General features: G+C 46.0%; 1 protein-coding gene across 2 annotated transcripts in view; it reads left to right on the plus strand.

The window, feature by feature from the left end:
- LOC147730798 (protein phosphatase 1 regulatory subunit 12B-like) overlaps window positions 1–25,197 on the plus strand; it is a 654,976-nt gene that overhangs the window by 512,398 nt on the left and 117,381 nt on the right. For both annotated transcript variants that reach the window (XM_086955620.1, XM_086955619.1), the window contains exons 15-17: window positions 13,592–13,682; window positions 13,821–13,994; window positions 15,025–15,184. In XM_086955620.1, coding sequence (XP_086811746.1) covers window positions 13,592–13,682; window positions 13,821–13,994; window positions 15,025–15,184 — 425 coding nt within the window. The remainder of the gene's footprint in view (window positions 1–13,591; window positions 13,683–13,820; window positions 13,995–15,024; window positions 15,185–25,197) is intronic.

Genomic DNA, 25,197 nt, shown 5'->3' on the forward strand with positions numbered 1-25,197 from the left:
TGAAAGGGACCTCATTCCATCATCATCTCCCAGCTCATGCTCTAGTCAAAGATGCATCCCTGCAAGAACACTTATGTCATTTATGGGCCCACGGACTGTGGTCACACACAGGGAGGACCTATCATATTAACCTTCTAGAGTTGAGTGCAGTTAATCTGGCTTTAAAATCTTTTCTTTCAGCAATCGAAATGACTTCTCTGCTTGTTCTAACATACAGTATAATATTGTACTAGCTGAACAAGCGTGGAGGAACACGTTCGAGATCTCTATCCCTAGAATCACAAACCATATGGAAATTACTTCTGGCAAGAAACATAACAATTACAGCTGTACATCCTCCAGGTGCCCAAAGCATGGAAGCGGACACCCTCAGTCAAACTTTCCAAGACACCCACGACTGGATTCTGAAGAGCGAAGTTATAGAATAAATTTTCCATGATTGGCGTTATCCTCAAATAGACTTATTTGCCAACATACAACAAACCAAAAAATGCCAAGACTGCACCCCTAGATATTACCAACCAGGAATGTTGGGGAATATTCTTTTGATGGACGGGTGTAAGAAATTTCTCCATGTATTTCCACCAATTCCTCTCATTCCAACAGTTCTGGCCAAATTTAATCTGACGAAAACCAGGATGATAATGATTGCACCGGAATGGCCCCGTCAGTAGTTGTTCACAGATGTTCTTCCCGTCTCAAAGCAGCCACACTTGACACTGAACCGCTATTTAATTTAATTTAATTTAATTGTGGGTTTCTAACGCGCTAGAATCGACTCCCAAAGGAGTATCTCTGCGCAATAGACCGCTGGGGGAGAACCCGTCCTGGCTTTCCCTGTGAGATGGTCCCTACTGGGTATCTCCAAGGTGAAACCAGGCATCCCCGGCGTATGTGGGGGGCCGTTGTGGAGATGAGGCAAGCTAATGCCCAGAGTTGCCGAGTGTGACCCCTGGTTAGAGTAGGCACCGAGGTGAGAATTATCGAGTCCGCTGACCCTGGTCCACGACCCTGCCGCGTCGGGAATTGAACCCTGGTCCCGGGCCGCCCTCTGCTCCCGGGTCTGCCGCCTCTAGCAGTGAGCCACACCACTCCACTATACAGACAGGATCTCCCCTACAAGTTTGGGGGCCGGATTCTGAACCCCAACTGTCCATCACTGAACTTAGCGCACTGGCTCCTGAATTCCTGCAATATGACCATATAGGTCTCCCACAATAGTGCAGAAGCGTTCTAAAAAAAATCTAAGTGTCCTTCCACAAGAAAATTATACGCCTTCAAGTTTAAGAGAATTTGTCTGTGGTGCAACAAAACAGCAAAATCCTTCCTCCTGTCAGGAAGATGTATTGATACCATATCTTCTTCACCTAGCAAGGTCTGGTTTACAGTTTTCTATAGTTTGCTATAACTGCCTATAGCAATACCATCACAATACCTCTTTTTTAAAACTATCCTTTTTTAAATACCATTAGATGATGATTGGAGCTGTTTTTATTTCATGTCTGTTTTTTTGTGGGATGGTCTTGCTATTCGGTTCAGTGCTTATGACTATTGAGGAGGATCCCATGAAAGAGAAGGAAAGGTTACTCACCTGTAATCCTAGTTCTCTTCCAGGAGAATCCTCATCAAAGTCCTAAGAAATTCTCCCTCCTCCCTGGACAGGAACTATTACAGCGCTCAACAATTGCTTCATATTCCTTTTTTTCCCATTTTAAAAAGGTTTCCGAAAGATTTTCTATGGGCACCTTTTTATAGTGCTGTATGTCTAAAATAATTGGCTTCTTTTTAAAATGAAACTTCTTTAGGCTCCAAACTTATATAGGCTCCAAACTTATATATAAAGCACCATGGTACGAATTGTTATACATATATGTATATTTTTTGAAAGTGCTCTGGGATCCCCGCATGTCTGTGCTTAAGAATTTGATTAGGATGTCCCCTGGAAGAGAACTTAGATTACAGGTGAGTAACATTTCCTTCTCAACAGTTAGTACAGTAATGTAGCACTAAACCATTGGAGATATGATCAAAGTGCTGCAATTTAAGAAGCTGCGCAGCAACGTTCTGAACTAGCTGCAAACGTTGGATCAGGTATTTAGACAGACGAAAGTCCTCAGCGTGGGTATTAACCCAACATGGCTAAAGAGAGAAGTGATTTGGAAGAAGATGGATAATCTTCAAAATCATTGTGAGGTAAAAGAAGAAGCAGTCTTTATTGATTTGGTAGGTAAAGGATAACTGAGTCAAAATAAATTCAAAGGATCATAGCAGTATGATTGGGAGGAGATCCTAACTCAGTAGGCCAACAATTAGAGGTATAGATTTTCAGATTATTTCGATCTTACTAGTATTAAGCTTTAAATGGTTGCTGTTCATTCAGTGAGCTATCTCAAGGAAGCATGCACGGAAATTACCTTGGGTAATCGTAGGCAGAAAACTGTTTGTATGCCATCTGCTTTATTCATGACCAAGAAGCAATAATCCTGAGCAATGGATCCACATAGTCATTAAAAGGCAGGTTCAAGTAGAAGACTTAAGGAACCTCACAAGCTGGAGAGCGAAGGTATCTGAGCAGCCTGATGGCTGTCTGAAAGAAAGTATTCCAACCATTGAAGAGTTTAGCACGGAATGCTGACCTCTGCTAAGTGCTCTAAAAGGATGGAATGATCCAATGTGTTGAATGCTGCAGATAGGTCAAGGAAGACCACAGAGGCAATGCTTTACTAGTGGAAATGTAGTAGTTGGGTATATAGTAACATAGAACCCATATGCATTACTCTTTATTTTTGTTGGGCATTTTCTAAGACATCTTTTCTTTTGTTTGAGTGTTTGCTTGTGTATATGTAATTCAGTAGACTTTTTGTTGATGAAATTAAGCCAGAGATAAAAGGTATCCTCATTATGGTTTCCTGGGATTACGGGAGAAGAGAGTCCTAAGGCCACAAGAGCTCTGCCCTTGTTTACAGAACGTTCTGGTTAGGTGAGCCCTCGAGATGAAGAGAGAGGTTAAAAAAGTTATTCTTATTGTGACTGACAAAATGAATATTTGAATAAGTGAAGTTTGATATCTCAAGCTTGGCTTTGCTTGTATATTGATGTGGGAAATGCAGCAGGTGTAACATCTCACTTATCCAGTATTGGGGTATCTTTCATAGATTCACATGCCTGAATCATTCCCTGTCGTCGAGGCGGGAGTCCCACGGTAAATAAAAAAGCAGTGCCAAAAGCACTTTGCAGTAGTAGGCCCTAGAAAAAGGCCTGAGGCCTATATTATAGTAGCCTATCTACCTCATTATGCTAAAAGACCCAAAGTCTTTGCTCCAACCAATCAGCTCACAGCACCCTCTACAACCTTCCCTGCAGAGCCAGCTCTCCTCAGATTTTCACCGCACGTCGTGTGGAAGGGAGTCTCCCTGAGTCTTGACTCAGTTTTTTTCTTCAAGAGCTTCAAGATGTCTGACAAGAAGGCCTTGTTCAGACCCTGCAGAACATGCGAGAAGAAGAGGGTCCATGTGGATGACCTACACAAGGACTGCATTTATTGCCTGTATCCCAAGCATGAGGCAAAAACCTGTAAGATCTGCATTACCTTCCCTGCCAAGACCTTAAGGGATAGGGAGGCCACTACCTCTAGCAAGAGGGCGAGGTCTCAAGAGGATAAGATAAGTGAGGGGAGGAAGCATGTTAAGACCTCCCACTCTACTTCAGGCTCTTCACAGAGATCAAAACATTCTGTCTCTGGAGCCTCAGCCACCAACGATCCGGCAAAGAAAACTGTGAGTAAGACTTCTACTGTCTCCTCTCCAGTGACCACTGTCTCTACTTCAACCTCTTCTTCTATGGATATGATATCCACTACATCTATTACTACTCCGATTGTGTCTACAAAAATTAGTATTGTGACAAAAAGAACTCTCGTGGACGACTCGTCGACGAAGACGCCATCATCATCAAAAAATTCGTCATCTAAGAAGAGCCCGTCGACGAAGTTGTCGACGCCGCCGTCGACGACTGCCTCGTCGACGAAGAAAGCATCGACGTCTATCCCGTCGACGACGAGCCCGTCCTCGGTTACCCCGTCGACGACCGTCCCGTCGACGGTGGCTCCATCGACGACGAGTCCATCGACGACTGTCCCGTCGACGTCGAGCCCGTCGACGACAGTCCCGTCGACGGCAAGTCTATCGTCGACGATGCCCTCGTCGTCGATGTCGACGATAAATCCGTCGACGACGGCATCCTTTCAGCAAGTAGATGCACCTTGGTCTCCGGGGTCAACAAGATCGATGGGATCAGCTAAACTAAGACCTACCACTGGGAATCAGGCCTTTTGTACGCCAATAGCGACAAAGAACTTTCAACTAGTGTCTTATAAGAGACAACAGGGTTCATATATATCTCCACTTATGCCTTCTCATCTTCTAGAAACTTATGCTGATGATGAAGAAGATGACTTTGAAGATGATGATGAGGAGGGTGCTTTTGGTGTGGCACGTCACCCATCCGAGCTTGTCATCAAGTGCCAAGATGATGATGAAGACGATTCATACGCTGAGCACTACTACCAAGAGGATATCATAGTGCCTCATTCATTGGAACATCAGAGAAGGCCTAGAGTCCCGGAAGTCACTCAGTTGCCGCCTAATTTGATACAAGATTTACAGGCTATGCTGGCGGACTACAAGCAGCGTTTTCCACCGCAAGTACCTCAATCTGATAATGTAGTTCCTCCTCGACAACAGCCACCGGTTTCTCCAATTGTGGAAACTCCGCAACCGGTCTTGCCTCCACAAACTCCGGATACGTCATCAGAAGAGGAGGTAGAAGATGGAGAGTTGCCTAACATACCTTCATCAGACCCATGGGATGAATATGTTATACCCATGCCGTCCCCTCCAACTCCACAACCTTCAGATTCACCGCCTGAAGATGTAGGTGGTTTTCACAACCTGATGCAGAGGGCATCAACCAGGTTTAAGCTTCCGGTTACAGTGGAGCAAACGGAGTGTTTTCTCCATGACTTTAAAGAGGAAACAAGAAAGATATCTAGAGCCATTCCCATGATTGAGTTTATTTGGAAGGAAGGCATAAAGATAATGAAAAACCCTGCATCTGTGCCTGCTGTGTTACCCAGAATAGAAAAGAAATATCGTGTTCCGCTCTCTAGCCCGGCGTGCCTTATTGGTCATCCACGCCCGGATTCGGTAATCTCTCAGGCGGCGCAGCAAAGGTCAAAGAACCCAGCTACCCCTATTTCTACTCCACCAGATAAAGAGGGGCGACGATTAGACCTTATTGGGAAGAAGTTTTCCACTATGGCTGCAGCATCCATCAGGATAGCAAATTCAATGGCGATTATTGGGCGCTACGATCGCCATATGTGGTCGGAGATGGCTAGATTCATAGAGCTATTGCCAGAGGACACAAGACAAGAAGCCAGGAAAGTTTTAATGGAAGGAGAGCGGGCAGCGGAAGAATCCATCGACTGTGCTCTAGATATGGCGAATACGAATTTCAGGCAGTTGGCGGGGGCAGCTGTCCTGAGACGTCAAGGGTGGTTAAAAGCCACTACATTTCGTCCGGAGGTTCAGTTGAAAATACTGGACATGGCATATGACGGAGAGTCCCTCTTTGGAAAACATGTCGATGAGGCTCTCCAGACGATTAAAACTGACACAGATACTGCAAAGTCACTAGGATCTTTGCAATATAAAAGAGGATCGTTCAGAGGAGCTAGAGGACGAGGTTATTCGTCCAGAGGAAGTTATTACCAGCAAGGCAGACAGTATCAACCACAATACCGCCAAAACTACCAGTCCTCTTACAGACAATCTGGATCGGCTGGTTTCTCTCGCCAAGGAGGAAGAAGGCGCGCAAACAACCAAGGACGAGACAGTCACAAGAAACAGTGAGAGCAATTGGGCGCCACCTCCAACCCCTTACCTTCCCGTGGGCGCGAAGATATCTGCTTTCCAACAGCAATGGCAGAATATAACATCGGATCGGTGGGTGTTAGACTTGATCCAACATGGTCACACCCTAGAGTTCATCACCAAACCTCCACCGACTCCGCCCAGGGGTCCCCCTCCCCCCCGTCTTCACTTATTGTTCAAGGAGGTGCAAGCTATGCTACTCAAGAACGCAGTAGAGAAGGTTCCAATCCATCAGAGAGGGACAGGTTTCTATTCCCGTTTTTTCCTCATAAAAAAGAAAACAGGGGAATGGCGACCGATCCTAGACCTGCGCAACCTGAACAAATATCTCAAGAAGCAGGGATTTCGAATGGTCACCCTCTCGGGCATTCTCAGTTGCCTCAACGAGGGAGATTACATGGTTTCCTTGGACATGGAAGACGCATACTTCCACATCCCAATCCACCCAAACCATCGGAAGTACCTCCGTTTCACTGTGGCCGGCGCCCATTATCAATTCAAAGTTCTCCCATTTGGCCTCAAGTCGGCCCCAAGGATTTTCACGAAGTGCCTGGTCCCTGTGGCAGCAGCTTTTCGGGCAGCAAAAGTGCAGGTCTTCCCGTATTTTGACGACTGGCTAGTCAAAGGTCCATCAGAAGCCAAAGTAAGAGCCGACATTACGGCATGCCGCAATCTCTTCGCATCGCTAGGCCTCACAATCAACAAAACCAAATCTCAGATGCATCCAAAACAAAGCCTGTTGTTCCTAGGAGCTTGCTTGGACACAGTGGAGTGCAAGGCATCCTTATCTCGAGAGAGACAACTCCGTCTGCAGGCGTTGGCCAAAAAACTGGCAAGAAGAAGGTCACTTTCAGTTCGCCTATTTGCATCACTTCTGGGGATGTGTTCTTCAGCCATCAACCTCATTCCATTGGCGCGTCTAAAGATGCGGCCACTGCAAGAGGAGCTAAACTGTCAATGGCATCAAGCGACAGGTTCATTCGAGGACACCATCACAATCACCAACAGGATGGTGCATGCACTCCAATGGTGGTCTCAGATCAGCAATCTGGAACAGGGGCTTTCATTCTTGCAGAATCCTCCGGATTTTATTCTGACAACGGATGCGTCCATGGAGGGCTGGGGTGGTCATCTCCAGGAACTGCAAGTGCAGGGAAAATGGTCTCAGCAACTCAAGAAATGCCACATCAACAGCCTAGAGTTGAAAGCCATTTGTCTGTCTCTTCAAGCGTTCCTCCCCAGGATAGTGGGATCCTCGGTTTTAGTCAGAACGGACAACACCACAAGCATGTTTTATATCAACAAGCAGGGAGGAACGAGATCGGCAACGCTATCCAAACAAGCCCAAGAGTTATGGAAATGATTAACAGTTCACAACATAACTCTCAAAGTGGAGCACGTCAGAGGCCTCTACAACACCTTGGCAGACAAACTGAGCAGAACATTGTCAGATTGCCACAAGTGGGAACTGGACAACAGCCAGTTGAACTATGTGTTTCAGAGATGGGGCAAACCCAGGTTGGACCTATTTGCGACCCAACAGAACAAGAAATGCCGGTACTACGCCAGCAGATATCCTCAACAGGGGTCAAGGGGGAATGCCCTTTCGATGCGATGGTCAGGGACCTATGCATACGCTTTTCCTCCGATCCCTCTGATTCCACGAGTGGTGCGCAAAATGAAAGTGGAGAGTTGTCGCCTTCTCCTCATTGCTCCCAAGTGGCCTCGCCAATACTGGTTTCAGGAACTCATGCTACTTTCACAGGAACCACCGATCAAACTGCGTGTAACTCCGAGGTTACTGTCACGCAACGAGGGCCAGGTACTTCACCCAGATCCTCAATCACTGAAATTGCACGCATGGCTCCTAACTTCCTAGAATTCGAGCATCTTCAAATTCCACAGGAATGCCGGGACATTTTAGAGAAGGCAAGAGCCCAGAGTACATTAAAAACTTATCGTCTCAAGTGGAAGCGTTTTTGCGCATGGTGCATCTCTAGTGCTTTACACCCTATAGAGGCACCGGCAGAAAAGATATTACCCTATTTGTTGCATTTAGCGCAATCTGGCCTTTCTTTTTCATCAATAAAGGTCCACTTAGCGGCCTTATCCAGGTACAGAAAGATGACTAACTCTCAGTCACTCTGCTCTTCATCGCTAATCAAGCAATTTATGAGGGGTCTGTTCCGGGCTTATCCCCCAGTGAAGCCCTCACCACCGGAATGGGAGCTCAACACGGTTCTATCACAACTGATGAAACATCCGTTCGAGCCTATCCATAGAGCCGACCTAAAGTTCTTGACATGGAAGGTTGCTTTATTACTGGCGCTAACTTCCGCAAGAAGAGTGGGAGAAATTCAAGCTTTCACTATAAAGGAGCCCTTTTTACATTTCTCCCAGGACTATGTCACTTTACGAACGAATCCAACGTTCATACCGAAAGTGCCTTCCCAGTTTCATTTAAATGAACCTGTCAAGCTGAAAGTCTTCTTTCCAAACCCGTCAACCCCGGCTGAAAAGACATTGCATTCTCTGGACATCAAACGATGCTTAAAATTCTATCTTCAGAGAACCAAGACTTTGAGAAAATCAGATCAACTGTTTGTAGCTTCTGGCCAGACTACATTGGGGAAAGCGGTCACTAAAGCCACAATTTCAAGATGGATCGCATCCGCTATTCAATTAAAACTAACACTTGATCTTACCCGTCCTACATTGTCCCCGGAGCCTAATTCAGCTCTTCAGCAGTTTTACACCTGGGTAGGCCAGGCTACGAATCAATCAGCCCCCACTAAAGAACGGTCCAGTAATAGATCTAAACCAACTGCCCCTTGGTATAATGACAAATTAAGGGCACAAAAACAAATAAATCGCAATAAGGAACGACAATGGAGAAAGAATTATGATACCGACAGTAAAAACACTTACAAAGAAGCACTGGCGCTTTATAAAGCCATGATAACAAAAGCAAAGAAGGACTACTATAGCGACCAAATCAAGAACGCTAAAAACTCCAGTAGGCAACTGTTTCAAATTACCAAGGTATTGTCAGGTAACTCCCCTGATCTTACTCCCCCTCCTTCGCAATCATTGTGTGATGCTCTTGCCTCGTTTTTCTACACCAAAGTAGATGATATTTACCAGGCTTTTGCTTCTAATCCATCCTCGTGCACAGGCAGTCTCCCTATCCCGCCCCCAGCAAACACATTCTCTAGCTTTCAACCAGTTACCCCAGATCACATAAAAGCCATACTGTCCTCCATCAAATCAGGATCACCCCTGGATCCTTGCCCAATTTCAGTACTCCGGCCGGTAATGGAGGATATCATTCCAGTGGTCACCCAGGTCTGCAACACCATTCTTCTATCAGGCAACTATCCAGACCCCCTCAAAAATACCTTACTAAAACCCTTGTTGAAAAAACCATCCCTTGATAAAAGTGAGTTAAAAAATTACCGTCCCATTGCAAGCCTCCCTTTCATGGCGAAAGTGCTTGAAAAAACAATGAATTCCCAGATTTCCGAGTTTATAGAAAAACATCAGCTCTTAGATAATACCCAGTTCGGATTTAGGAAATTCCATGGGACAGAGACAGCCCTGATTAAAGCGGCCGACGATATCAGGGTAATCAGGGACCAGGGGGGCACAGCCATTCTGGTCTTGTTAGACCTATCCGCAGCCTTCGACACGGTCGACCACACCATCTTGGTCGACCGGGTCGAGGGTTTTGGAATCTGTCACACTGCCAAGAATCTAATCGCGTCCTTTCTTGCCAAAAGAACGCAGGCAGTCATCCTAGGACCCTTTCAATCGGCCCAACTCTCAGCCCCATGCGGCGTCCCTCAAGGCTCATCCCTGAGTCCGACACTGTTTAATATCTACGTGTCGGACCTTGCTAAAACCATCAAAGCACATGGGATGAGCCTAACCTCTTACGCCGACGATACCCAACTAGTGTTGGCAATCAAAGGGGACGGAGATCAAGTGGCCGAACAATTCAAGAAAGGACTCCTAGATATAGGAGATTGGATGTCAACCAACTGTTTAAAGTTGAACTCTGACAAAACAGAGGTACTCCTTTTTGGAACCCTTCTGCCAGCATGGCCTTCAAGTTGGTGGCCTGACACCTTTGGTATGCCTCCTATCCCTGTTACCAAAGTCAGGAACCTTGGCATCATCTTCGATGATGCCCTAAATTTTATGGACCATGCCAATAAAACGGTGTCTTCGGCACATCTAAAGCTTAAGATGATCAGGAAAATACACCCTTTTCTACCTGAATCAGCCATTAAGACACTGGTCACATCTCTTGTTTTGTCCTCCCTGGACTACTGTAATGGTCTCTTTCTAAATGCTCAAGCCAGAGTCATTACCAAATTGCAGACCATTCAAAATGCCGCAGCACGCTTGCTTGCTGGCAAAACCAAATTCGAATCCATCTCCAATAGCATTAAAGACCTTCACTGGCTCACTGTGCGAAAAGAATCCAATTCAAAGCTTTATGCATTGTGTTCAAGGCACTTAACAACCAAGGCCCCCAGTTTTTAAGAGACCAACTTCAATTGCACAAACCTTCCAGAGCCTTAAGGTCAGCCACCCTAAACCAATTAGTTACTCCCCGTACCAAAACTGTCTCCTGGGGCGATCGCCGCTTTCTGGTGGCCGCCCCCAAGCTTTGGAACACACTGCCTCTCAACATCAAGCGAAGTCCCACCCTCCTTCAATTCCGTAAGCAATTGAAAACGTGGTTGTTCACTCAATAGTCAATCAGCTCAGAGGCATTTACAAATAATTGGTTTACAGCGCCAAGACGCCTAAGGGTATAAGCAGCGCTTTAGAAATGTTAAAAATAAATAAATAAATAAATTCTGCCACGTCAAGGCTAATTGACCATTGACAAGATCTGTTCGATCTCACTCCACAAGAGCTGTAGCAGCGTCTGCGGCTTTGTTTGCAGGAGTGACGCTTGAGAACATTTGCCGTGCTGCGACATGGAAGAATGTCCACACGTTTACAAGACACTACTGCCTGCAATCAGCAAATCAGGGTGATGCGGCAGTGGGCCAAGCTGTTTTACGTCACCTGTTTACATAAGTAGTATGTTCAGGTACTGACGTTCACTTATTTCATATAAAGTACATGCAATTCAATAGATTGTTTTTAAATATGCAGACATATGCTAACATGTTGTGTATTTTTTGTATGATGTTTAAGATTTCTTTCCAGAAAGAAAATGCATAATTTAAATGTTTAACTTGAACATGATTTATTAATAGATCAATCTCTAAGCGTTTGTTGACGATACATTCATGGGGGTGCACTGCAATAAGTCTCCCACCATCCGCAACCGACTTTGCCTGGCTTACTGCTTGCTATTCTGATTCAGGCATGTGAATCTATGAAAGATACCCCAATACTGGATAAGAAAACAAGTTACTTACCTGTAACTTCAGTTATCCAGTATTGGTATCTTTCATAGATTCACATGCACCCACCCTCCTCCCCGGAGAGTCAGTTCTCTAAGTTTGGGATACTTGTTCCCTCTTGTGCTACGAAAATCTGAGGAGAGCTGGCTCTGCAGGGAAGGTTCTAGAGGGTGCTGTGAGCTGATTGGTTGGAGCAAAGACTTTGGGTCTTTTAGCATAATGAGGTAGATAGGCTACTATAATATAGGCCTCAGGCCTTTTTCTAGGGCCTACTACTGCAAAGTGCTTTTGGCACTGCTTTTTTATTTACCGTGGGACTCCCGCCTCGACGACGGGGAATGATTCAGGCATGTGAATCTATGAAAGATACCAATACTGGATAACTGAAGTTACAGGTAAGTAACTTGTTTTCTTCATCATCTTCATGAATTAATGAGCACTGACTACATCGCCTACATGCAGGATCTGGAAGCACTATTCTGTTTTCTGGATAGTCCCACTGGACATGGATACATTTGTCATAAAAAGTTGCTTAGGAAAGATTGATGAAAGATAGGACTCTAACTTAAGGCAAGCAAAGTATGTAGGAAGTTAGTGAGAGGAGATCCTCGGATCTTAGACTTTTAAGGCTTCCAAATACCTACTAGGCCAAGGAAGCTCTCTTTGTTACTTGGGCATGTCTAGGACTTAATTTATTTTTAGACTAGCACTTCAAAGAGTCGATGGCATTACAGGTAAAATAGTTCAGAGGTGGATGGACAAACTGTCAAGAGGATTGCCAACTCATGTTTGATGTCGACTTTTCGGCATAAAGATTCTTGTTGATCTTTATTTCTTTAATTCTTCGATATCGAGTCTTCTATTACTTAGAGCTTCAATACTAGAGATTGCATTTTTGACCCATTCTATAGCAATTGTGTCTCTAGCTTCTGCAAAACGTCCTCCAAGGTGAAAGAACTACCTAGCAATTCTATTCACCCTCACAAGTAAGATGTTCGCCATCGTGGGATGTTTGATTGTTATGAATAATAGCATACCTTCAACTACGTGGTGTCCAAGAACACATTAGATAAAATTCACATTTGAGAATATTAAGTCATAGAGTCAATTTTTTTTTTTTTTACAAATACACACATAATTACTTTTCAGCACTAAAAACACATTTGTCTGAAAAATACACCCTTAATTATTTCCGAAAGAAAAATCAAGGCATGGCAAATATAGGTTTCACCATACACAAATAAGGCTGTTCAGACACCTCCTTTAAGAAATCCAGATACTCCTATGGGCTATGCCACAATGTGATTGACTAAGTCTCCCACCCATTATAGAAAGATACTTGTCAAGAAACATCAATGGTTGAACGGAACAGTTACAAAAACCAACTCTAAGTATTTCAGAGATAGTATGTCTAATTGACATTTGCTCTGTTAAAACCTACCCCAAAAAAGTTAATTTAAAGCTATATGAACTAAGTCATTTAAATGAAAAGAATGAGTTTCACTTATCAGTGTTCATATAGGCAAGATATGGGTAGAGGTAATCAGTGCAAACACAAGGAGACGGACAGATCGCTGAAACTTTACAGACACTCACCCCCAGTCACAGATCTGTGTTGAATCCATCATCGTTCTTTAGCTCACTTCCCTACCCCAGTTCAGGCCCAGCTAAATGCAAATCAGGCTTGACCCTGTGCGTGATGGGAACAGTCCAGCCCGAACTGCCAAGCCATGTCTTCCCTGGACGGGAAAAAAGCTTCTTGGAACCAGTTTCAGGGTAACACCCCTCATCAGCCAGGCTAGCTTGAATACAGTGGCACAGTGAGCAAGGGACCCATGTCTGGGCATACCCTGCCAACTTAGGGAAAACAAAGCAAACACGAGGAGATGATGGACAGAGCACAGAAACTTTTCAAACACTCACCCCCAGTCACAGATCTGGGTTGAATCCATTATATTTCTTTAGCTCACTTCGCCACCACAGTTCAGACACAGCTATATGCAAATCAGTCTTAAACCTGTGCTTTGAGAGGTAATCAGTGCTCATGAATTCAGTGAAAATTCTTGAAGTGGAGAGATCGAATTACAAGGACTTAACTTCCTTATTTCGATTTAATGTAGATGGTGAGGCTAGTTCAACAATGCCATTCCACTCTTATTGTTTAACTTGCAGCACGTATGTCCTCTCATGGCTGTACCTGTATGGTTGAATAGATTTCTTTCTTTTCTCTAGGTCCTATTTAACACCTGTGCGAGACGAGGAGGCAGAGGCTCAGCGCAAAGCCCGATCTCGCCATGCACGGCAATCACGCAGGTCTACTCAGGTATTTTTTTATTTCTTTTTTTAAACATGGATGCATCTATCTAACTGGTTCTCTTACTTGTTTGCTTCCTTCTCTCTTGCCCTCATCTTTTGCTTGCATTAACATGCCATTTTAGTTTATTGACCTTTCTTCCCACAGGGTGTGACACTCACGGATCTGAAGGAGGCTGAAAAAACTATCAAGGCTCAACAAGGGGATAAACCTGCAGATGCAAAGGAGGCAAAGGAGGCAGAAGCAGACACTCAAGAAAAAGCTGATGAGAGCAAAGACAGCCAATCTAAATCCAAGACTGGGAGGGTCAGCGAGGAAGGGGTGAGCAGAGGGTGGATTTACCTTCTTATTCAGTGGTAGATTTCAACAGATGGCCTGAATTAACCTCTAGTTGGTACAATTGCATACACAATAACAAGGATGAACAGCATTTGAGACAGTAGGAATGACAGTGACCAGTAGACATTCAACACACAACTTACAGTACATAGGGTCAGTTAGGTTAGGGTTGTGTTTAGTAGCTTGAAGACAATGATGGCAACACCCCACACATAGCTTGTCTTAAAATCATTCTCCATTTTGTTGAACCCCCATGCACCATATATTGTGGGTAGGGATCAATCCTCTGCTCGAAAACATCTTTGTACATTCGCCAGTGACTTTGAAAGAATGCCCAGCAGATACAGTACAATAGACATTCACTTGATAGTAGAATTTGACCCTATTTGGAAATGCCTCAGAGGCAACATCCATGATGGTCCTCCGGTAGTGCTTGACCTGAATAGGAATTGATTACTTCCGATCATTCTGTTGCTAAAAGGATCTACGTGGAAGTGACCAGCAGACTTGGGATCAGTTCTTGTCAGGCAAATGCATTAGAATCAGTAACTTGGAATAGTGAAATCCATTCTAAGCTGGTTGTGAGATTATTGAGAATTCACTAGGTATTATCCACTTAGTAAGCTTTCATGAGACAGTAGACAGTAGTTGAGTTACGGCTTCTCTTAGTCACATGTTCCAGGAAAGATAAACAGGTGGTTGAGTTCAGTCTCCACTTGTTGAATGTCTATGAAATAGTAACAAAGGTTAATGATTAAGGCTACAGTCCCCCATGGATTGGGTTGTGTTCCATCCTTCGCTGCTAGAATTGTGGGAGCTTGCGTCAATCCACACTTGTCAATGCCTCTTGTTCTATAACAAGTGGGTCAGGTTAATTGTCCAGTTGAATAAACCCATTGAAGAATATCTTGGAAGTCTAATGGCACTCATATAGAGTAGTTGTTAGTGTAGTAATCTGGATCAAGTACTAAAAAATGTTTTCAATCCTTTCGTTTTTTTTCTTTTTGAGTAGCCGTCAGCAAATGAAGTGAGCTGGCGGTCTCGCATTGCCAGTCTGCAGAAATCAGACCTTCTAGGGTTAACTTCACCATCAGATCCTCCCCGCACTACAGCACCAGGGGGACCTTCAAATGATAATCGCCTAGGAACCACACAAACACCTGCCAGTAAAGGTAAGTTGAACTCTCCTGTATTGCTTTGTGTCTTCAGTCTCTTAGATACAGGTTTTTCTAGCCCATTCAGAATGATTCATAATACCTAAAAGAAACTCATACATGCGCTAACTGTGTTGTTCTCTCTTATCCTTATTGGAGAAATAGCTTCAGCGTCAGGCAGGACAAGAATAAGGTGCTCCTTACAGAAAGCGATCTCTGAAAATGTTTTGATTAAGCTTCAGTGCAAGCATCCTTCCATGTGCTGTAGCCATAGCCTCTCCACCCTTCTGTCACCAACTGGTCTACCCAGTTCCTCTTTTGCCGAGCATCTGAAGGAACATGGTATAAGATTCCCTAAATGTGTACTCCTTTTGGGTAGTGCCTTGCTCTTTTACTTTCTCTCTTCCCTGGAAGAGATGTGCTATTGGTTTCCCTAGTTTTTAAATTAACTGAAAGTATTGTTTCCCTTCACCATGCATGCCATTGATGATGGGCAGACTTCAAGCAATGCTTTGGTTATGATGCACTTGGGTCTCAGCAGCTGTCACACTCAGTAACTTCTTATGTGATGGGTTCTGACCTTTTTCGCCCTGTTAGTCTGCACTGTTCATTGAAGAACAATCTACTTTAATAAGGTAGAAGGGACTGTCATTGAAGGAGTCTATTGACATTAGACTGGAGTAGAAGTTGTTGCAATTAGAAAAGACAGATTTGGGTTAATACACTCTGTAAAGGGAAAACGCAGCCTGAAGACTCGGGTGTCTTGCGTTACCAGATGACAATTTCACTTACAATAAGGTTGGAAAAGTACAGCAGAGAAGGGTTTCTGGTTCGATACCACTTGGATGAAGTTTTGAATAATCTGGGATCAAACCACTTTTCAAACCCAAATCTCCTGAGAAGGTTGTTTGGGGGAAAAACTATCATCCTTTGTCTACCTGTAGGCATTCATCATTTAAGACCACTAGGTGTTTGAGGTCAGAAAGGAAGGCCATGCTCCTAATTCTCTAACTGTATCACCCATGTTACATTGAAAATTCCTGAAAATATTTCCAGATTATCTGTACAAAATTCAGATATTTGGCTGATTGTATTGCATAATTGTTCCAAAGCGAATTGGAGACATCAGACCACTATTCTACGTTTGTGATTTGGAACACATTAAATTAGTGTAGCTTTTCCAACATGGTAACTCATGAACAGTATCTCGGAGGTTGTAGCCAGCGAGGTTGGGTGGGCTCAGTGAACCTCCAAAATTGTGTACTTTCATATACACAACAAGTTCCCAACAAACACCAGCTACTCCCAAGATGTGCATATGCCCCAAAATGTTTATAGAAGTACTTTTGCAGATACTCTTGCTTATACTAATCATATGCGGTTTGGGGAAGCTTGACAGTGTCAAATCTGTGTAATAATTTAACATCACATGGTAATCTGTTCTGCTCTTTGAAGAATCCCAGCAGTAATACATCCAGAGATAAGGACATTTTTCAGGTTAATTCCTTTCACCTTTGGGATGATATTCTCTCTCCCCTACCAAGACAGAGTTCCGAGAGCTCTGTCCCTGGGTTACTGGTTTAGGGGAATGGATTTTTCTTCATTATGAGCGATATTCGAAGGTGAAAGTGAGCAAAAGCTCGGTAGTGACTATACCGAACTTGTGGAGCCCAAAAAATGATTCCAAATTACCCTTGTTGCCACTGCATTTAATGTTTGCACCTTCACCATGTTCTACAGGACCTCAATTGTGATAGGAATTTGAAAGTAAAATAATGAAGTACTATGATATTTGCCCTGAATGGACATTATCCTTCTAATGGATAATTGGTTTACAGTGTTTCTCCATACAAAGGTGCCAAAAAAAGGAGCCACTGAGGTGGAAACTGCTGGGACCCCTGCCTTGGAGCTTGTCTGGGACTCCTTTATGAAGTCTATAAACTCTATTCCTTCAGGAACCATAAGAGCACCCTCAGCACTTAAAAACAACTTGCAGCTAAAATTGTCACCGGTTGATACGTCATCGACTATTGTGTTCATGACTCACTCCTAGCTAGCAACCGTGAATAAATACCTCATCAAGGATAGAGCAGTGGCAGCTACAGATTTTAGACTTTTCAAGCCAGGACTGTGCCACAAGTCATTTCTGTACCTCTTTATTCCTATTGCATCACAGTTGACACCACTCAAGATCTCACTTCAGCATGACAAAGAACACTTTAAAGATGACAACAGAGTTCAGGAAGTTGGTAATCAAGACCTTAACATCCACTGACATGCTTCAGACGAAAAAAGAGTAATGATTAGAAATGGAAGTAGGATGATGCAAAGTACCATTATTACAAGCGCTGCACACTATTTCTTCCATTACACATTGTAGGAAATGCTCCATTTCTGTGTGGTCACCATATTTGTCGCCTTTTACTGAACTTCATAATACTTCTGGCTTTGGAACTCCTTGCAGTTTAACCTAGCTAACCAGAGGTAAAGTGCAATGTAGGGTCAAAATATATCTAGGGCCTGTAAGTTGAGTGTCATTAGGGGACTGCAGTACCAGGTGTGCCATCCACTATAGTGGCAGTGTAAAACATGACTTCAGCCTTACTCTGCGTAGCCTGACTGTACAGTGTAAAAACTGCAATTTCACCAGTCAACATAAACCCTTTTGAAAAGTCAAAACCTCCCTTTTTAATATTAATATGACCCCCTCTGTATGCCTTGTAGGCCACAAGGCAGGTTTCATTATATTTAAAAGTAGGATATGTAGAAATGTAATGTTAACATGTACTTACAGTGACTTGTATCCAAAAGCTATTTTTAACTGTGGCAGGCCTAGCTGACCAATGTAGAAAACCAGAGTACAAATTATTACTAATATTATTTCATGACCTGTCTTTGGAAGGGCGAATAAAGAAAGAATTGATTGATTGATACTAATATTATTTATATCAGTAGAGCGCAGCTGAAACCTAGAAAAGTGTTCTGGGACTGGCTATCACTAAAGAACAGAAAGTGTGCAAAAGCTAATATCTTGCAAGTATACATGCGTTCGAGGCATGTGGGCTGCTGAATTCATATCTGTGCATAGATCGCCGCCTAGTGTTGGGTCCGGATGATTGCACATTGTTGTCCTGGAAGAGTCTTCGAAGTATCACGAGATAGGTGGCTCCTCCCCTGGACTACAGTGTGCATGGGCATCGCCTCCATCCCCAGATTGTTTTTTTCCGCCATTGGGTTCGGATGTGTTTCGGTTCCCTCTGTTGGAACCGATAGTTGTTCAACTTTCTACTCGAGACCAAAAGGTCTTTAGGCTGAGCGTCGGTATAGTTGCGTTCGGGTTTCTTGTCTGACTCTCAGCTCCGAACTCTTGCTACCCTTCCGCGTGCTTTCGGCGCGGACGGGCCTACACTACACTTCTGCTATGGAGCGGACACCGTTTAAGAAGGGCCCGGTGTGTAACTCCAAATATTCACACCTCGACGTGCACCCCGTGTGCAATACATGCTTGTCACCGGACCATAACGAAGACAGCTGCATGGCGTGTTCGAAATTCCGGTGCAAGAAGACTCTGAAGATTCGTCGGGCCAATAGGCTCCAGGCTAAGTTCTCGGCTACCGCGGCGCCCCCACCAGACGACATATTCCAAGAATCTGTTGAAGGCGGAGACGACGTACAAGGTTCGGAATCTAGTCCCGCGTCCGAAGGGGAGACCTACGACGCGGGTGATGAGGACTTTGACGAAGTCGCCGACGAGGTAGGGGACGACGATCGGGCTTTTGCCACTGTGGGTGATAGCTCGGAGGAGGAGCATCCCCAACCAGACTCAGGGGTCAATCCCCTTCATACGGCCCAGGTCGAGGGATCGCCTTCGGGCCTTACCCAAGATCTACTTATAAGTCCTACGTCCCCGCCTCCGGGCCCGGTCACGGACATTTATGAGACGCCACTCCCGTTGAAGAAAACGAAAGTGAAGCCGTCTGGTCACGCACCCTCGGATGCGAAACCGAAAGTGAAAGTTGCGCTGGTGCAGAAGGCTCTGGAGGCGTCAACTTCCAAAAAATTCAAGATGGCCGACTTGAAGAGCCACGCCAAGATGGCCGACCCGAAACCCTCGGGGTCGGCGCCGAGGGCGAAGTCGACCGACGCGGCTGCGTCGGCGCCGAAAGGGGTCGTGGACCCGAAGACGGCTCCAAAGAAGCGTCAGGGCGACGACGCGCATAGGACCATTGGGGACAAGGCGCGTGGGGCGTCGGCCCCGAAGAAGGTGCCTGCCGTCGATCCGACTCTCGACGCGGGAAGATCGCTCGAGCCGGTCAAGCCCTCTCCGGCCTTAACGATGAAGGTAGCGGAATCCCTGAAGCGGATACGGAAGGACAGTGTGGTTCCCGCTCAGGACACTGTGGCGCCTGAGCTCACGCCGAAGCCTGCAAAGGCGCAAACGCCTATCCGTTTTACCCTGCCACCCAAGTCGGCGCCGAAGGCCTTCGCGCCGAAACAGGGCGGGCCCTCAAAGGAGGTATTGACACCGAAAGCGGCCTTGGTGGTGTCGAAGCTTCGGCTCCAGCCGCTTGCTGAAGAGGAACGTCGTGAGGTAATCATCGACGCCAACACCGGGAAACTGTCTCTCCTCAAGAGGAAAATCACTCCGGAGCCGGTGTTGGAACATTTTCGGATCCCTCTCAAAAATAAAAGGGACTCTGCGGAATCTTCGGCTCTGGTAGAACCTATGTCTCCACAAGCCCTGGGACACTCGCCAACGCATTCCGCCGCAGGCGATGCGGACGAGGAAGACGCCGAGTACAACTATCCGGCGTACTCTGATCCGGAGGAGGAGCACGAACCTTGGTCGGCCGGAGGCGACCCAGAGGACCCGCAGTCGGGCCAGGACGCGCACCTTTTTGCTGCCAAAACGTCACCGACAGAGGACTCGGCGGCCTTCAACGCTCTGATCGAGAGAGCTGCGGCTAACCACGACGTCGAGCTGCACTCGGACCCCGTGGACGTGGACTTCTTATTTGACACTTTCTCAGTGGCTGAAAAGTCGGTCAAAACGCTGCCAATGCTTAAAGGGGTGCTTAAACACGCAACGGAGGTATTCAAGGAGTCCACCCGGGCGCGTGTCGTCAACCCTCGCATTGACAGGAAATATAAGGCAGCGCCCTCGGATCCAACATACATCAAGGGACACTTGCCATTGGACTCGTTGGTTGTTTCCAACGCTCGGAAGAGGGCGAACTCGCAGACCACTGGTGACGCTCCTCCCCCAGACAAAGAGTCCAAGATCTTTGAGGCCTCAGGCAAACGAATTGCTGCACAGGCAGCTAATATTTGGAGAATATCTAACACACAGGCCCTACTTGCACGCTATGATAGGGCTCATTATGACACCTTAGAATCACTACTGCAACACTTGCCTGACCAGTACAAGGAGGCAGGAGAAATGCTGATTCAGGAAGGAAAGCTTATTACGAATGCATCCATAAAATGTGCACTGGATGTGGCAGATACAGCCTCCAGGGCGATCAATACCAGTGTGTTGCTTAGAAGGCATGCCTGGCTTAGAATTTCAGGGTTCAAACCCGACATTCAAACTACAATACTGAATAAAACAGTTAATCCTGACCACCTGTTTGGCCCTGAGGTGGATGCGACACTGGAAAAAATGAAAAAAGATACGGAAACTGCCAAGTTATGGGGGCCCTCCAAAATCAGCAGTTTCGGGGTGGTTCCTTTCGCCGCTCCAATTCCAGAGGCACCTCAAGGGGTCAGGCATCGCAGTCCACACAGTATTACAAAAGTAACACCCAAACCTCGTATAACAACAAGGGTAGAGGTGGCTACAGAGGCAATAACGTCAAGGGCAGGGGAAGTGGAAACAACAGCTCCAGGTCCACCACCGCCAACAAGCAGTGACGTCTTGTCACTGCCCCCCGACCATACAACACCGGTCGGGGGGAGACTCCAGCAGTTCCTGCCAGCGTGGAAATCCATCACCACGGACAGGTGGGTCAAGTCTCTTATCCAGTACGGTTACTGTCTGGAACTTACTTCCATTCCACCAAACATACCCCCAAGGAGCCGTCCTATGTCCGGCAAGCACTTGACCTTGTTGCAGCAAGAAGTTCTAGTCATGCTGCAAAAAGGGGCGATAGAGCTCGTTCCATTGCAAGAGCGGGGAACAGGGGTTTACTCCCTGTATTTTCTGATCCCCAAAAAGGACGGATCCCTCAGGCCCATCCTGGACCTCAGGCCCCTAAACTGGTACATTCTCTCGGAGCACTTCCATATGCTCACGTTGCAGCAAGTGCTCCCCCTGCTTCAGCAGGGGGACTTCCTGGCTACGCTGGATCTGAAAGATGCATATTTTCATATACCCCTGCATCCTTCCCACAGGAAGTATCTCAGATTCACGATTCAAGACCAGCATTACCAGTTCAGGGTTCTGCCGTTCGGGGTCACCACGGCGCCAAGGGTATTCACAAAGTGCCTAGCGACTGTGGCGGCGCATCTCCGTCGCCAGAACGTCCACGTCTACCCCTACCTGGACGACTGGCTCATTCAGGCAAAGACAGAACGACAGTGCGTCGACCATGTGTCACGCACCATTCATCTCCTGCACGATCTGGGATTCTCTCTGAACTACCCAAAGTCCCATCTCCAGCCCGCCCACGTGCGACAGTATCTGGGCGCGACAATCAACACTCTGGCAGCCACTGCGCAGCCAAATTCAGAGAGAATCGCCAGTATCCAGGCGCTGATCCAGCGGTTCAGACCTCAGCACTCGCTTCCAGCGAAGGTGTTCATGCAGTTGATAGGCATGATGGCCTCCTGCATCTCCATTGTCCCGCACACGAGACTACATATGCGTCCGCTTCAGGAGTGCCTGGCACGTCAGTGGACTCAGGCTCATGGGCAACTGACAGACCTCGTGTTGGTGAGCGGTCGGGCATACAACTCTCTGCATTGGTGGAATCCACAAAACCTTTGCAAGGGCCGACCATTCCAAGAGCCTGTGCCACAGATTACCCTGACAACGGACGCCTCTCTCCAGGGATGGGGAGCGCATGTACTCCATTACACAGTGCAGGGACTCTGGACACTACAGCAAAGGAAGATGCACATCAATGTGTTGGAACTTATGGCAATCTTCATGGCCTTAAAGGCGTTCAAAGTACATCTGTGCAACAAAGTCGTGTTGATCCGGACGGACAACATGACGGCCATGTACTACATTCAGAAGCAGGGAGGCACACACTCTCCGCAGCTGTCTCATCTGGCTCAGAGCATGTGGAAGTGGGCCATTCAGAGGAACATCTTCCTCATGGCAGAGCATCTCCCGGGCAAGGACAATCAGATGGCGGATCTGCTCAGCAGGCACAGCCATCAAATGCACGAGTGGGAGATACATCCATCAGTACTCCAACTGTACTTCCAAAAGTGGGGTCATCCAGAGATAGACCTGTTCGCCACAAAGGAGAACGCAAAATGCCAAAGCTTCGCCGCCAGGTTCCCACACCCGCAATCACAGGGCAATGCGATGTGGATGAACTGGTCAGGCAAATTTGCGTACGCTTTTCCCCCAGCACCTCTGATACCGCTGGTGGCACGCAAGCTCAGGCAGCACTCGATGACGCTCATCCTGGTTGCTCCAACGTGGGCTCGCCAACCATGGTACACCACGTTTCTGGAACTCTCCGTGGTGCCGCATCAAAGGCTTCATCTCACTCCCAGCCTTCTGACGCAGTGCCATGGCGACATTCAGCACCCAGATCCGCAACAGCTCAACCTGGCGATCTGGCTCCTGAAGTCCTAGAGTTTGGCTACCTCAATCTTCCTCCCGATTGCATGGACATCATTCGGGAGGCAAGGAAGCCCACTACTAGAGCTTGTTATGCGGCTAAATGGAAGAGGTTTGTCATCTACTGTGTTAACCACGATATTGACCCGCTAGATGCTTCCATTCAAAACATCATTTGTTACCTGTTCCACCTGTATCAATGCAATCTGGCGTACTCTTCCATCCGCATTCACCTGTCTGCTATGGCAGCATACCTCCAGAATAGGCAACACCTGTCACTCTTTAAGGTCCCTGCTATCAAGGCCTTTCTGGAAGGACTCAAAAGAGTCATTCCACCAAGGACCCCACCAGCTCCAGAATGGAACCTCAATGTGGTTCTTACAAGGCTGATGGGTCCTCCCTTCGAGCCACTGCACTCTTGTGAGCTTCAGTTTCTGACTTGGAAGGTTGCGTTCTTAGTAGCAATTACATCGCTACGGAGGGTTAGCGAGCTGCAGGCGCTCACCATCCAAGAACCTTTCTTCCAGGTACATGCTAACAGGGTTGTGCTCCGTACTAACCCTAAATTCTTACCTAAGGTTGTATCTCAATTCCATATAAACCAGACAATTGAGTTGCCGGTGTTTTTCCAAAACCCAGAGACCCTGGCGGAGCGGATGCTCCACACCCTTGATGTTAAGAGAGCCTTGATGTACTATGTAGACAGGACGAAAGATTTTCGCAAAACCAAGCAGCTTTTTGTTGCTTTTGCCACACACCACAAGGGAAACGCTATCTCCAAAGCTGGGATCGCTAGGTGGATAGTGAAATGCATTCAGATCTGTTACGCTAAAGCTAAGCGCACTCTCACTATCCCACCAAGGGCCCACTCCACCAGGAAGTTGGGGGCCTCTATGGCTTTCCTAGGTAACATTCCCTTAGAAGATATCTGTAGAGCAGCCACATGGTCTACCACACATACTTTCACTAAACACTACTGTGTAGACGTGCATTCCAAACAGCAGGCAGCTGTTGGTCAGGCTGTTCTCAAAACACTTTTTCAGACTGCTGCAGCTGGCACGGGCGGCCGCCGCTAATGGAGGGACTGCTATGTATTCTATGCACAGATATGAATTCAGCAGCCCACATGCCTCGAACTGCAAATGCTACTTACCAGTATGCATCTGTTCTTGGCATGTAGGGCTGCTGACATTCATATCGCCCACCCTCCTCCCCGGCGCCTGTAGCAGCTGCAGTATTCATTCATATGTATATATATATATGCTCATAGCATGGTCATCACTCACATACTTCACTCCATCTCTGCCAATGGCTAAAAACAATCTGGGGATGGAGGCGATGCCCATGCGCACTGTAGTCCAGGGGAGGAGCCACCTATCTCGTGATACTTCGAAGACTCTTCCAGGACAACAATGTGCAATCATCCGGACCCAACACTAGGCGGCGATCTATGCACAGATATGAATTCAGCAGCCCTACATGCTAAGAACAGATGCATACTGGTAAGTAGCATTTGCATTGTTTTCAGAGCCTTCCTAAAAGCAAAAAGATCACTAATAGAGCAAAGAGATAAAGGTAGACTGTACCATGAGCGGGCAGCTTGTGCAAAGAAGTGACCACCCGTTCAAGTCTTTTTGAACTTTGGGATAACCAGCAAATTGGCGTTGGCTGATTGCAAAGTTTGCTGCGGTCAATACCGTGCACATTTGTGCTGTAAAAACAGCAGGCCAGTTTGATGGACAGCTCTATGAACAATGCAGAGAGATTTCAACAGAACTCACAAAGGTAGCCAGTGAAGAGTTCAAATCAGCGTTCAAAGAAGCGTATCAAAATACTGAAAGTACCAGTTCAGTAGCTGTTGCTTGAATACGACAGAGAGGCTCCGACAAATAGTATAAGACATATAAGAAAAGTGAATTGCAGCAATCTAACCTGCTGAGGATGGCGACTTGCACCCAAGTTGATGTGAGTAGCTGGGAAGTAAAGAGTTTAAAATCTTAACACTGCATCGCAGGGATGAGAATAGCTACAAAAATAATTTAAAACGTATTAATGATATTAAAAATACAGTACAATGGTGAGTCCGATTTATAACTTTAGGTAAAGAATTTTGCTAGATACAAGAACTATAGACTTACAACATCACAGGCCTATTTTTGAACAAGGTTGCTTAAGGAGCCAAAAACATAATAACTCTGTGCACTTTTTGTTTTTGATACAAAAATATAATTTT

This window comes from Lissotriton vulgaris, chromosome 2_1 (assembly GCF_964263255.1).
Source record: "Lissotriton vulgaris chromosome 2_1, aLisVul1.2, whole genome shotgun sequence".
In the NCBI taxonomy this organism is placed as follows: domain Eukaryota; kingdom Metazoa; phylum Chordata; class Amphibia; order Caudata; family Salamandridae; genus Lissotriton; species Lissotriton vulgaris.